The 14,764-nt window shown below is 31.8% G+C and overlaps 2 protein-coding genes and 1 long non-coding RNA gene across 3 annotated transcripts; 2 read left to right on the top strand and 1 right to left on the bottom strand.

Moving 5' to 3' along the window:
- Positions 1–21: 21 nt before the first annotated feature.
- On the top strand, positions 22–6,169 carry LOC137812195 (SH3 domain-containing protein). Its single transcript, XM_068614112.2, has 10 exons — positions 22–275; positions 621–743; positions 1,360–1,429; positions 1,587–1,732; positions 2,732–2,833; positions 4,814–5,011; positions 5,108–5,170; positions 5,301–5,390; positions 5,551–5,625; positions 5,725–6,169. The coding sequence occupies exons 1-10, from the start codon at positions 216–218 to the stop codon at positions 5,842–5,844; spliced, it is 1,047 nt and encodes a 348-aa protein (XP_068470213.1). The 5' UTR covers positions 22–215; the 3' UTR covers positions 5,845–6,169.
- Positions 6,170–8,861: 2,692 nt separating this feature from the next.
- LOC137812194 (uncharacterized) lies at positions 8,862–11,330 on the top strand. Its single transcript, XR_011081241.1, has 2 exons — positions 8,862–9,125; positions 11,068–11,330. It is a non-coding gene; the product is annotated as an uncharacterized LOC137812194 (long non-coding RNA).
- A 662-nt stretch (positions 11,331–11,992) lies between these two features.
- Positions 11,993–13,289, bottom strand: LOC137812193 (putative xyloglucan endotransglucosylase/hydrolase protein 16). The gene is made up of 3 exons (XM_068614111.2): positions 12,956–13,289; positions 12,661–12,854; positions 11,993–12,479 (listed from the first exon to the last, which is right to left on the bottom strand). The coding sequence occupies exons 1-3, from the start codon at positions 13,238–13,240 to the stop codon at positions 12,071–12,073; spliced, it is 888 nt and encodes a 295-aa protein (XP_068470212.1). The 5' UTR covers positions 13,241–13,289; the 3' UTR covers positions 11,993–12,070.
- Positions 13,290–14,764: the final 1,475 nt, after the last annotated feature.

Below are 14,764 nucleotides of genomic sequence, written 5' to 3'. Positions count from 1 at the left end.
TAGAATAATTTCCAGAAGTTAAAACTGAAGGAAGAAAATAATATTTTAGATAAAGGGAGAGAGAGAGAGAGGGAATGAGAGGCATAATTCTAGTTGATTGACTCGGTTGAGCTGGGGTTCTCAGAAACCATTTGATTTGGATCTGATTTAGTACTTTTATTGTTACCTTTGATTCTCAGAATTAAGAATAGAGAGCATAGCAGAAAGTAACCGCCATGGATGCTTTGAGGAAACAAGCCAGCAAGTTCAGAGAGCAAGTTGCCAAACAGCAACAGGTTTCGCTTCCCATCTCTTCAAGTTTGTCTTTTTCTGTCTTGTCACTTCAAGTTCAGTGATTTTTTTTCTCAAATTAGCATATGGGTACCCCAAATTTGTGGAATTTGGTCATCATTCTGAAATGCAAGTGAAAATGGAGTTGTTGAGTTTAGGTTCAGATAGATACTCGTTTACTTAAGTAAGGTGTTGGATTAATATTTTTCTGGTTACGTTTGGCACATTCGCATGGTTCAACCACATTGTTTTTGTCGTTTAGATTCACACTTTCAGAGTTACAGGGTAATAGTACTTATTTTTTTTCCAATTTCGAGTTTGTGATCTCTCTGAATGTACTTGTTACTCAGGCTGTAATAAAGCAGTTCAGCAGTAGTGGTTATGAGAGCTCAGATGTTGTGGTCATTGATGAGGTCGAAATGCAGAGACATCATCAGCTGGAAAAGCTGTATAGGGCCACCCGTTCAGGGAAGGTATGGATTTTCTCTTTATGTTTAGATTAATTGTGAATGTTTGAGCAGCAAAGAATTTTCCTACTTTATAAACTCAATATAGTATGTTATATGTATATTAAGGAAGTTTATTCAATGTCCACGCATGCATAGAGTGACGTTATTGTGGTTGTCATATTTATGGACTCACTTTTTTATTTATTTAATTTTTTGTAACAACTTCTAATTCCATTTCTTATCAAGCTTGGCTCTGCAGTCTGTGAAAGGGTTTTAAAAAAAGATGGGTGTGGGTACTTATTCTGAATGATTTTCTTGTTGTTGCTGTTATTACCCCAAAACATGGATACCCTACAGTTGATCTAATATCTCTTGGAATGCATGCTAGTTATGGGAGCTGTTTCTATCTTATTTACTTTTGAGTGAGGTAGTTTCTATCATATTTACTTTGAGTGAGGTAGTGAGGGATGGGGAACATATTAATTAACTGGGGGTGGGGGATAAGCATGATTGTGCCTCTTTCAACGACAGTTCTAGCAGTTGTCATATAACATTTGGGTAAAATAAATTTATCTTCAATGATTTGTACTTCCATGTTGGTTCTTTTTACTGATATGCACAAGACTACCTTCTGATCCAGGATTTCCAGAAAGAAATTGTTAAGGCAGCAGAAACGTTTACAGCTATAGGTTACAAGCATATTGAAACAGGTGGAAATTGATTTTTGTTTCTTTTTTTTTTCTTGCAAATTCAGTATACTTTGACAAGCAATGATAACACATATTCAGGAATTAAAAGCACCCAGAAATTTTGTTTATCGACTTATGATTTTATTAAATCCTCATAAACGATACCCATGGTAGACAGGAACAAAACTTTCTGAGGATTGCTCTAAATATGGAGCAGAGAACAACAGTGATAACATATTAGCCAAGGCTGCATCTGTATATGGTGATGCCCGCAAGCATGTAGAAAAGGAGCACGAAGAGTTAAATCTGCTTTTATCTACCCAGGTGGACTTTTTGTATGTTGATCGCACTTATATAAGTTTTAATGCAAGTTCAAAATGAGAGAATCTATTAGACTATTAGTTCTATCTTCTAGCCACATTTAAATTTGTGAGTATTCCTAGCTGTGTACAAGTGTTACATATCCTCTCTTTGTGCCTTTTCTCCATTAAATAATTTTTTTTGCTCAGTCTTGAAAAGTAAAAAGCTAAAGAAAAATGTGAGTCCTTAAATCTTGGACATTTTTCGTAGTGCTCACTGCCATGCTGTTTTCTATAGTACAATAATCCTATTGAAGTGTCTACTAATGACCAAACTTTGTTTACCAATTGTCTAGTCAATGGTTTGTTGAAAAAGATGATAGATAAGGAATTTATGCTTAAAATATGAATCAGTGAAAGAATCTTATCAATAAGATACAAAGGATTGTAGAATTTCCCTTTGCCTTTTTAACTATCCTTTTCAGTGTATGTTGTTTCCTGACCTTATTATGTGGCCGCATTTTGCTATTCTAACTCCTAAATACCCATGTTCTGCTGTATTTTGTGTATGATATACATGGGGATCATTGTTACTTTGTATTACGCACTAATGTTTAAAATACACTGATCTGAATCTCTAGATTATCTGAGTATCAATTTGGTCATGCTATTGCAGCTAGTTTGGAAGATCGGATTGTCAATTTGCTTATTGAAAAATATATTATGATAGAGTAAATGATATCTATATCCCTTAAGTTTATAAAATATTGCATTGACCTCCTACTCTCAAAACATAGTAGTCCCAAATTTTATTTGTTATCAATCATGTGCCACTCTTGACACCCTTAAGAACCTGCTGAAAATTCGATGTAAGGAACATGTGTATGTTCTGATACTATAGAGGAGGTCTTGGTGACATCTGGAATCCTCAAGGAAGGTCAATTTAATTTATCTTTCACAATGTTCACATTATCTTTAAATATTGTAAGGTGAGAAACATGGATCCAATGGTTTCAATTTCCAGGTATTAGATCCTTTGAGGCAGATGATCAATGGTGCACCTTTGGAGGATGCACGTCATCTTGCTCAACGATATAGTCGAATGAGACAAGAAGCAGAGGCACAAGTAAGTCAAATGAATTAGCAATGTCTTCTCTTGGATCAACCATTAACTTAATTGTGATTTGATTTCTTAATCTCATTTATGAAATGGAATCAAAGGTGAAGTTTTGAATTTGTGTCATGTTTGATGTGATATAAACCAGGAAGGCAGAAACAATATATGTTGAAATTATATATAATGAAAGATTCTCAATAGTTGTTATGTGATAAAGATGTTGATAGAGTTTGAGAAGGTGAACCCAAAGAGGTCACGAGCCAGGTGCTGGATTGGATCAATTCAGCCATGGACCAAATAACTGGAAGTTTATTCTAGAAGGAAAGAGAGGACATATAGGAATCAAATATGAAAGGAGATTGTTATTCTGAGTGGAGGGCAGTGGTGTTAAAATGGCTTGGGCTCACAGCTCTAGGAGCTGGGAGATATTTAACTTTACCTTTTCCATTTTCCTTTCGTGTTCCTGTGGCCCCAGATTGTCATTTTTCTGTCATTTTATCTGATTAATTGAAGACTACCATTTTCATGTTGTTAAATATGTATATTTGTAGTTACTTTCTGTTACTTAGTCGCATAAGATATTTTGATGTGAGATTACAAAAGGGCAACATGATACTCCTATTTATACTGATATTCTAGGCCAAGTACAAGGGTACTACTACAAAAACAAGCTTGAATGAGTGGTATTCCAAAGGTTCAAGTCTACTAAAACATAAAAATCCTCGCAAAGTTGAAGCTAGCTCTCAACTTTGTATGAATGCACACTCTTAACTAAGGCAGAGAAAAGCTCCTTAAACAGTTAAACCACATAATATGGAAAGCATCTATGGAAAGGAGGAAGGAGGACTGATTCAAGCAAAGCAACAATTGGAATTTGCTGGATCTCCTACACGGGCTTCAATAATGTCTTGAAAGTGCACTTTGGAAACCATAAGTAGGTGGAAAAAATTGGAATATTCGATTCAGCTGGCTGTAGTAAGGAGACAGCCACTGGGGAAGTAAAATGTCAAAGTACAGAGATACTGTAGGGAGGAAATTATTGGAAAAAGCAGGAAAAAGGGAGACTCTGAATAACTAATGAGGTGGTTTAAGATATCATTTAAAATAAAAACATTAATCTATTATTCCTATTTACACAAATAGTTTTGATCAAGTACCACTGTAACCAAGAATGGGCTAATTTAAGAGTATATTTGGACAAACTTTTACATAAACACTTTTAGGAGAAGAAAAGAATAAAAGAAGTTTCTCCATAAATTAAAATTAGGTTATGCATAAGTTAAAAATCAATTTTTGAAGAAGTTAATATAAATAAAGTTTCTATAGATTAGCTTATGCAAAAACTTATGAAGAAATTTCTCCAAACAGGCCCAAAGTAATGGTTGATAGGCTTGCTCCAATGTTGAAGATGAATAAGGGAGACTAAGAATATTGTGGTCTGATTTAAGCAATGATAATTTGAAATAAGAAGCATTGATCTCTCAACCCAGGTTTTGCTACTACCGTAGGCTGGGCATAATACAACTAGTATAAGGTCAATGATACTCCTAACCTCACAAGAATCTCAAAAAAACACACGATAGTCTCTTAGCTACTGTTTAGAAATTAGAGAAAGATTGAAATAAAAGATGGGATTTTATTGGTGAAATCCCCTTCAGTCCTTGATTGATGATGAACCCAGTTTAGAAAGAGAAAGAATAACTACAAGTGTGTACAAGCCAGGATTTGAGAGCATCAAATCTCTCCCCCAGGATCAATCTCACAGAAATTCAATGCCTCTAGTCTCTGCCAAATTCTGTTAGAATGCTAACAATCACTAACTCCTAACTCCTTTAACTGACAGAACAGGAACCATTCTATTGGGCTTACCTAACATTCTAATGCACTGTTTTTTAGATCATGATTCTTATCTATAACATAAACTTCAGAGTTTGGTGGTTACTTATTTTTTCTGAATCTTATAACTCATTGGTTTTGAAATTCAATCAGAGGGAAGAGATTGCTAGAAGACAAATACGGGTTCGGGAATCTCAAACTGCTGAACATGTAGCCAAACTGCATGCTGCGGAAGCAAAGATGCAGGAGCTGAAAGCAAACATGGCAGTTCTAGGTAAAGAAGCTTCAGCTGCATTGGCTGCTGTTGAAGCACAACAGCAGAGACTTACTTTTCAAAGGCTTGTTGCCATGGTAAGATAACAGTGATTGCTAGTTATATATAAATTTATGCCTAATTTGTGATGGTTTTAGAATTTTATTTTAAAGATTATGCTTATAATTATTTAGGTTGAAGGAGAAAAGACTTTCCATTTAAGAGTTGCAGCTATTCTTGGTGAAATTGAAGCTGAGGTGAGAACCAAATTTATTGAACTTTTAAATAATTAGTTATCATTTATTTTTTATTCACTGTGTTATTGTTTCTATGCCTTGTGTTCTTTTCTGAATATTAATAATGCTTCATCTCATTGGGACTTCTCAGATGGTCTCAGATAGACAGAAGAAAGAATCTGCCCCTCCAGTGGCTATTTCTGAGAATGGCTCAGAGAAAACTATGTACTTCTTGGCTGAAGTATGCTACATGTTCCTAAAGCTAATCTTTCCTTTGATTATTATTATGATGATTAGCAATATCATTATTATTATTATTATGATGATTAGCAATATCATTATTATTATTATTATTATTATTATTATTTTTCATCAACTGTTCTTTGGTGCATCGCTTTCAGGCAACGCATTCCTTCAGTGCTGAATCAGAAAAGGAACTAAGTTTTTCAAAGGGCGATTTTGTGGTTGTGCGAAAGGTTTATGCAAAACATTTTTCATCGCAAAATTTGCCTGATTAACTCATATTCTCAATTTTTGAGCCTCCATGTTTACCAAATTTCTAAATGCTTGTCCAGGTGAGCCCTGCAGGATGGTCAGAAGGAGAATGCAATGGTAGAGCAGGATGGTTTCCTTCTGCATATGTGGAGAAAAGACAAAGAATCCCCTCTAGCAACTCAGCCAGTGAAGTTTTCTAGATTCTACTCATCTTGTGCTATTCATTCTTTATTTCCCATATGGTTTTGCACTACATTGTTCAAATTTGGATAAGCAAAAGGGGTGGGAGAAGGATAGTGAAATGAAGTGCTACCCCAAAATTAATAGAAAGAAAAAAGGGTGTTAAGCTGTGGGGTAAGATACATGTGGTCTGTCCTTCCTCAAGGGTGATACTTGACACTACCTTTGCAGACAGTTTTCCATATATACATATTTTTTTTACTTTTTTGGCCACAGACAGATGTTTCCTTTTGTCTTCTGTATTCTAATTGATTGATTGGAAAACATGTGTCTTTGTTGATATCATTTCATGTTTGTGGTAGTACTTGTTGGAAGAATGAAGATAAGGTTTAAATTTTGTACAATCCCAAGGAAAGAGAAGTCTGAGGCAAGATCAGTTTGATCAAGTTTTACACTTGGTTATAGATTACACTTTACTTTTCAAAGGAGCTTTCTTTTTGTCTTTTACCAAGGGTTGTGATTCATTACTAGTTGGCTTTATAATGGAATCTTGCTAAGCTTTTTTTTTTTGTCTCTTTAAAATATGAAGTTTTTAAAGTTAGCGATTTGATAATAGTTAAGGTTATAACAAGAGGAGTGCAATTTAATAGTTGAGATTACATTGCATTTTTAGAGTTAATTGGCATCAATTCATTGAAGGAGGTAAAGTTGTTGTAGTGCTTATTGTTTTAAGGGTTTATACAAACTTTGTCAGAAAACCTTTTAAGTGGGAAAAATAAAAGGTCAAATGAAATAAGTTTATTCATAAATTAAGTTAATTTATAGAAATTATCTCATTTTTTTAATTTATATATAAACTAATATTAACTTATACAAACATTTATTTCATTATTTTTTTTTTCTAAGTTTCCTTCTAGAGAAATATGTTTAAAAATGTCCTAATTTGTTCTTGAACTCAACTTCTCTTAAAGACAATATCTTTAATCCAATTGTGTTCTCATTTTTTAAAAGCATTTTCACCCCAATCACTGCATCAACATTCTGTCCGAACCACGATATTGACTATCACTATATAGTAAATTTAATATAAATTCACATAAAAATATTATTTTAAAATTCAATTAAATTATGTTTTTATTACTTTTTATTGAGTGCAAAATTAGGGATTTAACTTAGTAATGAAAATAAATAAATTTACATTATATATGTTTTAATTATAAATACTGTACACAAAATTATATTAATGAAGAATGACTATGAAATATTATTCACATAACTTTAGTTCATAAATAATATGTATTTATATACGAAACTATTTCCATATTTTTAATTTAAAATAATATTATAATTGTATATTACATTTTATCTATTAATGTCTGCCTAATTTTAAAAGAGTTTTGTTAAATACCCAAAATAAATTATTTAACTAAATAATGAAAATAAATAGTAATATTACGCACAATTTAATTTTTAAGTTATAGGCATTATACAAAATAATTATATAAGGTGTATCACTAAGAGATACATAGTGGCACCATATCTACTATACTGCTAAATAAATAAAAGTAAGATTTTAAGTTTTTCAAAATTAATTAATAATTCACCCATCATCTACAACAAACTGATAAAAAAACATTTGAGAGTTTGCTAAATAAGCATCAATTAGTTAAGCGTTTTATGAAAATTTGTGATTCATTGTAAAATTAAAAATGTCTATTTTAAAACAATTGACGTAAATGAATTGATTCTATAAAATTTAAAAATACTTTTAAGTATATAATCGTTTTGAATCAATAGAAAACTAAGTTATTTATATTTATATTCATATCAGTTTTCAGCTTATTTAATTGATGTGAATCACATATAACGTATTTTGAAGTTTATCAACATTTATATATTTCACAATAATTCAATTTATTAGAATAAATAAATCAAGTTTTTCAAACAGTGTGTTTAAAAAAAAATGGTTGGGAAACTTATAAAAAAAAATTCTACACTTAAATGTTTTCTTTTTTAATATACATATTTAACTTTACACGTTAACGTTTGTTCTTCCATCATACAAAATAATCAAAATTAAACTATAATTAACGAATCATCTGAACTGACATTTGACATAAGATCATCTAAAAACAATTGTTTATAATGCTTGTTTAAAAAATAGTAACATATAAATGATAGATAGTTTTATATATTATTTTCATACCTGATATGAATATTATAATTCTGTTCATGTTAAAAGTTCATGCTAAAAGTTTGTTTCTTAATTAAGAAAATATATTTATTTTAATAATTTCCTTATTATAAGTTTAGACTAGAAATAAGAACAAAATTAGCATATTTAACCTATTTATAATCTAATTAAAAAGTTTGAATATTTTCTTCTCTATGTAATTCCAAACAATTAAATTTTAAGAGCAAAACACATTATTTTGTTCATTGGTTTGGAACAATAAATGTTATTGTGTACAATAAAAGTCTAAATTAAAAAAAAATATTAAATTGTGAGTATTTTAGAGTTCTTAAAATTTTAGTACAAGTTACTTAATAATGTATGCAGCACAAGTTATATTTTCCAATATACCAAACATATCATGTGATTTACTTTTGTTGAAAACGTCCTATATGAAATTTTTTTTCAAAAGATAATAAAGTTTAATAAAACAAATAAACTATTTTCTACCTTTTTCAACAAATTATAAAAATGTAGTTATTAGTTTCGTTTAGAAATTTGAACTCAGTTTTAAAGTAATTTTAAATACAAATAAAAAACTTTACCTCTCCTCATTCTTTTCTTAAAAATTCAAGTTTATTATTACAACCAGCATCAAGTTTAAAAAATTAGATAAAAATAAATAAAAAATCATTTATTTGTTTTTTAGTCTCATGTACTAATATAATAATATGGTTAATTAATAATACACATACTTACATACAAATTATTTGTTTCACTTCATCTTCTTCTTTTTTTGTTTTTTTGTTTTTTGTAAACAAAATCTGTTTTGTTTTAAAACCATTAGCTACAACATAACAGCAAGAAAAGACTATGGGTGCACAGCACACAACACAATACAACGAAAGGTGGGGCTTTTCATTTTCAAACCGTATACATTACCTCGGAATTCGGAAAAAGAAAGAACCTCTTTCTCTCTCTCTTCACCTCTCTGTAATATAAGGTCTCATCTTCCCGCATTCGCCTCTTATCTCTGCTGTTTGTGTCTTCAGCGAATAAGAACTCACTTTCCCAATCCCATGGCATTTTTCATACCCACTTCCTCAACACGTGCTTTCTGCTCCAAAGGTTACTCTTTTCCCTCTCCTCCTTCTCGTCCATGCTCTATTCTCATAGGGTTTTAGTTTTGATGGTTAAAGTACTTATCTTTTTTGTTTTTTCCTTTTAGTTTTAGTACAAAGTCTCTTCTTTGGTTCTGAACTTGTTATGTCTCTGACTAAGCACTATAACTATGAGTTTATTACCATCATTTCTGATGTGAGTCTTCGTTTCCATTTTGAATGTGCTACTATACTCTGGGGTATCTTTATGTTGTTATTCTTGGTGCTAGAGCATACAGTATTTTGGCCAAGGATTTGATCTAGTTTATTCTTAAGAGTATTTCTTTGAGTACTGTAGTGATTTAATTTAAGAGACGTACTTATATGAATGTTGGGAAAAAGATTGACGAGTATGAATTATCTTTGCTACTTCATGGAAGGAATGTAGAGAAGATAAAGATTGATGTGTATTATATATCTTTGTTTGCTACTTAATGGAAGGAAAAAAAATGAGTGTATGATTTTGTGGTTGAATAAGGTTGTGTGCAACATCCATTCTCTCTGGGTTAGTATAGTAGTGATTTTTATTTATGTTGCTTTCTTGAGAGTTCCTGTGCTTGTGGATATTGATGGATGATTTGTCCAAGAGACAGCTTATTAGAATAGAGGTAAAAATGCTACCTTGTGTTGCAAACATATACTTAGTGGATGGGTAATGCAAGGAGTTCTAGTAGTGGGGCCTACTAAAACAAATTCTTTCTTCATTAATCCAATTTATTTCCATTTGTTTTCTCCAAGTGTTCCATTGTATCTGACCAGTCCAAGATATATGTAATCTTGGGTAGTTGGAGAAAGTTTGGAGGGGATTGCAATTGATATGTTTTGTCTACGTGTTTCCTTGAAGATTGCCTGTACCCATCTCTTTTAAAATAACATCACAAGCTTGTTAGGCAATATTCTCATTGTGAATACAAATTTGACCAAGCTATTACTTATATCTACCCTTATATGTTAATATTTTGAGTTGGTCAAAAGAGCAAAATACCAGAATATGCAGAAAATCTTATCCACTATCATTTGAATAGTGTATGATCAACAGAATAGCTTGTCTTGAGTTAACTAGGAGATTAGTGTATCCAGTGTACTTGGAGATGGAAGTTCAAACGTATCAAAGTAATTCAAAAAAGTATTTTTTTTTTGCTAGAAATTGGAATTAGTATTCATAAACAAAAATCGTTTATCATTCTGGTCCTTTTTGGTGAAAGTTATTTGGAAAAGGGAAATACTGCGAAGTGACTTTTCTGATTGTACCAAACACACATCAAGGGTAGAGGATACAATGTAAAAAGTTCAGAAACTGGTAATAGTGTAGTACACATATAATTGAACATGGAACCTTGTTTGGTGTGAAACAAAGCTGGATACTGATAGTGTGAACATAGAGGATGGGTCTGGTTGAGGTGGGTTGGGATTGAAACAGAGATGGGGCATGTGAAATAGGGTTAAAAACCTTGAGTGAAGTTCACACATGTGTGGGGCTAAACTGGGATGAAATAGATATCCACACAAGTCCTGGCAGAGAATAAAAATCCCTTTTTTGTTGCTGCTGACTGGGATTTTATTTTATAGGGGCTAATTCTGTATGGCTAGAATCATTTTACTTAAATATAATCTTTGATCTTCTATTGTGATTGTATGGCCAAGATAAATTTCTCATCATGTGTGTGTGGGCAGGGCATGTTGAAATGTTTTGTTTTCTTCCTAATGTACTGATTTGTTCTCTTGCTTTTGATGATATTCTTATCCTTCTATTTATGTATCATTCTTTTTTTGTTATATTAATTTATTTTTATGTTTTGTAGCAACAATCTGGCATTCATTTTCTTTTCCCTGACATTACTGTTTTGATGTCCTCAACATTTTGTTTTACCTCTAAAAATTGGCCCTGCTACTTCTCGTGAATTTTACAGGTTTGGGGAAATTTGTGGTGGCTGGCACAAGGAATCAATCTTGTGTAACACATGAAAGATTTTTTGTTGCTTGAAGGTATTGGAGTTATGGATTGATATGCCTGAAGTTTGGAATAGGGAATGAAGCCATTGGTCCTAGTAGTTTAATTTATATGTAATATATTATTGAATTATTTGTACATTGTTTGATGTAGTTTGGATCAATCATTTGTTGTACATCAATTTGCTATATATAGTGGTCGCGTGAACTTTCCTACTTTAAATGCTTGTAGTTTTTTTTTCTTTTAATTTCATTGCTTCCTATGTCAGGTTTGCTAAGTAGAACCACCAACTTCTGACCTCATTTTTGCGCAACCCTTGCAGCTATATGTTTCCATACTAAGCAATTTTTCAGCATTCTCAAATACTTGTTTCCTCATAATATCTCCAAAGAATTCTTTTTGTGCATGAACATTCCACAAACCAGATAAAAACTAGCTTTCTCATGCAACTTTCACACCATTTGAATTTGTTGGAGAGTTGATTTGCTTGCTTATGCCTCATGTAAAGTTAATTAACATCTTGCTAGAAGAAATTGATATTTTGAACAGTTATATTATTGACTTGAAATTCGCAAAATTATGAGGTATTGCCTTATATTTAATGATTCTTTCTTGATCTTATAGTTTCTGATAAAGCGTCAATTATCATGCTTAAACTTATTGTGAAAACAGAATAGAACTGTTTTGTCAATTATCATGCTTAAACTTATTGTGAAAACAGAATAGAACTGTTTTGTAAATCTAATTGTATGGTTGTAATACCTTTAAAATGAAGAATTCACTTCGATTTATAATTCTACACTGTTCAGAATAGGTAAAAAAAGTAAATAAACAAAGGCAATTATCAGTTGAAGCAAGCAAAAGTAAATTAAATTGATCTCAAATTCAAGAAAGTGTATTTGAGTGGAACATACACACAAACTAAAAGAATCAAATTGATCTAAAATGTACTTATTCCACACTCAAGCGAAACTAGAAAGCCTGCATTCACGAGGTCGACCTTGAGGAAATCGCTTGTAATCTTTGCAGTAGTTATAAATCATGTAATACTTTTGCACCCATCTCAGAAGATTTCTACCATAAGCATCCAAATCTTGAACTTGCCAAGTATTATTGTGAGTAGTGGTAACTGAGTTTGAAGGACAGGAAGATGATCCTTTGGACCACACACATGCTTTAGCATCAAAATTCCTATAGTAAGCTTTGAAAGGAGCATAGGACCAATTAGTTTTCACAAGCCCTCCTCTTGTTGCCCACTGGTCTGCACACCATAGACTGGAGTATAGCCTCATGGGCTGGTGGCTAGCAAATGGAACTCCCCTGGATTCATAGTTGTTGAAGACTCTAATAGGGATATTATCTACCAAGAAACTGGCCAAAATGTTGAAACATAGAGGATCAGGTGGAGTAGCTATGCATTACATGTAGAACAAGGATGGTTCCATGAAAATTTTCATTTTTGTTTTACTAAACATATATAGTTTCATAAAGAAAATAGATATAAATAGTAAACTATAGGGTAAATGGACAATGAAAGCTTTATGTTTCTTACATGATGCGTTGAAGGTTCCATACAATTGTGTAAGTGTGGAAATGTTTTGTGGGGTCAAACCAAAGATAGAATTGTTGTTCTCTATTGCCTATGCCTTGGGTGTAGATATTGGTGTGGACTATGTAGGGCTCTCCACTGATGTTTCCCAAGAACTCAAAATCTATCTCATCATGATTTGGCCCTTCAGAAGATAACTGCAACACCATGCATGACACATAATCTCAGTAAAAAAGAAGCATCAAATGTAAATGCAATTAAGTTTAAGATGAGGACAGAAACTGAGGATATTTCTCACATAATACGCAGTGACTGTGCCAGCTGAGTTGCCAGAGACAAGCTTAAGCTGCATGTCTATTCTTCCATACAGATATTCTGCTTTGGATTGAAAGCCAGAGCCAGAGAACTGGTCTAGAGAAAGCACGAGAAAGTTGCTTCCAAGTATCTTCACACCTCCATGCTCACCCCAAGTGATGGCAATATCTTCATAGAAATTACCCTCAGCAATGACTCCAAAGATACACATCAAGAAATAGGCCAGCAATGGAGCTGAAACTCTCAGATATGTCTCACGTATTGCCATATTTGGTTTAAAATCTTATGATTTAAAGTGTGAGAAGATAGTCTCTTTAAATAAGTGACAGAGACCAAGATTATCTTTTGGTGCACTAGGACGTTTCATGAACTGGTGAAAGCTATGGAAGGAAATAAGCTGGCAATTTGGATGAATTTAGCTAATAATTAAGTGGGTTCCTGGGAAGGCTAATGAGTTATCTTTGTTAAAATCATTACTTATTTTATTAGATTGTCACCTTGAGCTTTTCTTTTCTATTATTTCTAAGGCAAAGCTCGTAACGTGTCTTACAAGAAAAACTAGTGTAAGAGGAGAGGATAAAGGAATGTAAAAGGCGAACCACATAGTAAAAGTGGAACCTTCATATGTTATACTCAATTCATTTAATGTCCTATAAATGAATTTTAATTAAAGGGGACAATAACTTTGAGTATTTGTTACAATTGATTATTGATATGCGTGTATAGTGAATATATGTATCTTGGATTGTACATAGGTGATTAGAGAATATCCAAAAATTTAGTCTGTTTTGAGGATATGTCATTTCATACCATAATCAATTGAATGAAGAGTGCAATTGCACCAAACATTTTTGCTTAACTGGCTATGTTATGGCATTAATTGTTGGTTGTCTTTCCTTTGAGAGCAAATTTAGATTTTGAGGTATAAAGGAGGTAATAACCGTAGGTGGATGGATTGAGAATTTGGCAAAGTAACGCAAAATGCAAGGTTACACGTACACATTTGCATGTGGGGTATTAGTGAAAGAGCTTAATTCTTATTATAATTTAAGGTTTGTTATAATCAAAATTTTATTTTATACAAAATATTTAAATTAGTCACATTTGAATTCTTTTTAAGAAAATTATTACAACAGAAAAGGTTATATAATCAAAATATTAAGAAAAAACTTTGTTTTAGAAGATAGAGCAAAATATATAATGGTAATCTTTACTAGAGTCTTTCTCCATCGCATTTTTCTCATCTCCAAAAGTTAAATTCCAAATTTTGATAAAGAGGCCAAGGTTATTTCCCTTCGAACTTGTATTTAATAAAATGACTGATATAATATTGGTTTCATTATATTAGTTCCTTAAATCTGAATTATGTGATTAAGTTTCTTAACTTTTAATTCATTTAATCTTTCTCTACTATAAAATTAACTAAATTTATTTTTATTTCTATTATTATTTTCTGTGCAACTTTTCAAAACCCCAAAACTCCCATTTAATATTTAAAATCTTCACAAATAAAATTATTATTAAACTTTCTTGTAAACATTCTTCTACCCAAGACTATCTAATAACCTTAAGAAAAGTATACTTGAGGTTTCACTTACACTGAGACCAGTAAGAAAGCGTTTGAATTACACTGAAAAGAAAAGACAACCTTCTCATTATATTCTCTAGTGAATTATAGTTTAAAATGTAAAGTAAAATAAAATAAAATTGTAAACTTCATATAAAAAAGATTCGCCCTTTCTAGTGACTCCTTACAAAAAGGAAAAATGACTGGAAATTTGGAAGGCCAAAA

Source organism: Phaseolus vulgaris, chromosome 2 (genome assembly GCF_051622355.1).
Source record: "Phaseolus vulgaris cultivar YP4 chromosome 2, ASM5162235v1, whole genome shotgun sequence".
NCBI lineage: Eukaryota > Viridiplantae > Streptophyta > Magnoliopsida > Fabales > Fabaceae > Phaseolus > Phaseolus vulgaris.
This window is presented reverse-complemented; position numbering and strand designations above follow the sequence as displayed.

Coding starts and splice junctions, on each gene's coding strand:
- LOC137812193 (XM_068614111.2), bottom strand. CDS start 13,240: ATGGCAATACGTGAGACATATCTGAGAGTTTCAGCTCCATTGCTGGCC. Junction 12,855..12,955: donor GCACAGTCACTGCGTATTAT/GTGAGAAATATC, acceptor ATGGTGTTGCAG/TTATCTTCTGAAGGGCCAAA. Junction 12,480..12,660: donor TGGAACCTTCAACGCATCAT/GTAAGAAACATA, acceptor CATTTTGGCCAG/TTTCTTGGTAGATAATATCC.
- LOC137812195 (XM_068614112.2), top strand. CDS start 216: ATGGATGCTTTGAGGAAACAAGCCAGCAAGTTCAGAGAGCAAGTTGCC. Junction 5,171..5,300: donor TTGGTGAAATTGAAGCTGAG/GTGAGAACCAAA, acceptor GGGACTTCTCAG/ATGGTCTCAGATAGACAGAA. Junction 5,626..5,724: donor ATTTTGTGGTTGTGCGAAAG/GTTTATGCAAAA, acceptor ATGCTTGTCCAG/GTGAGCCCTGCAGGATGGTC.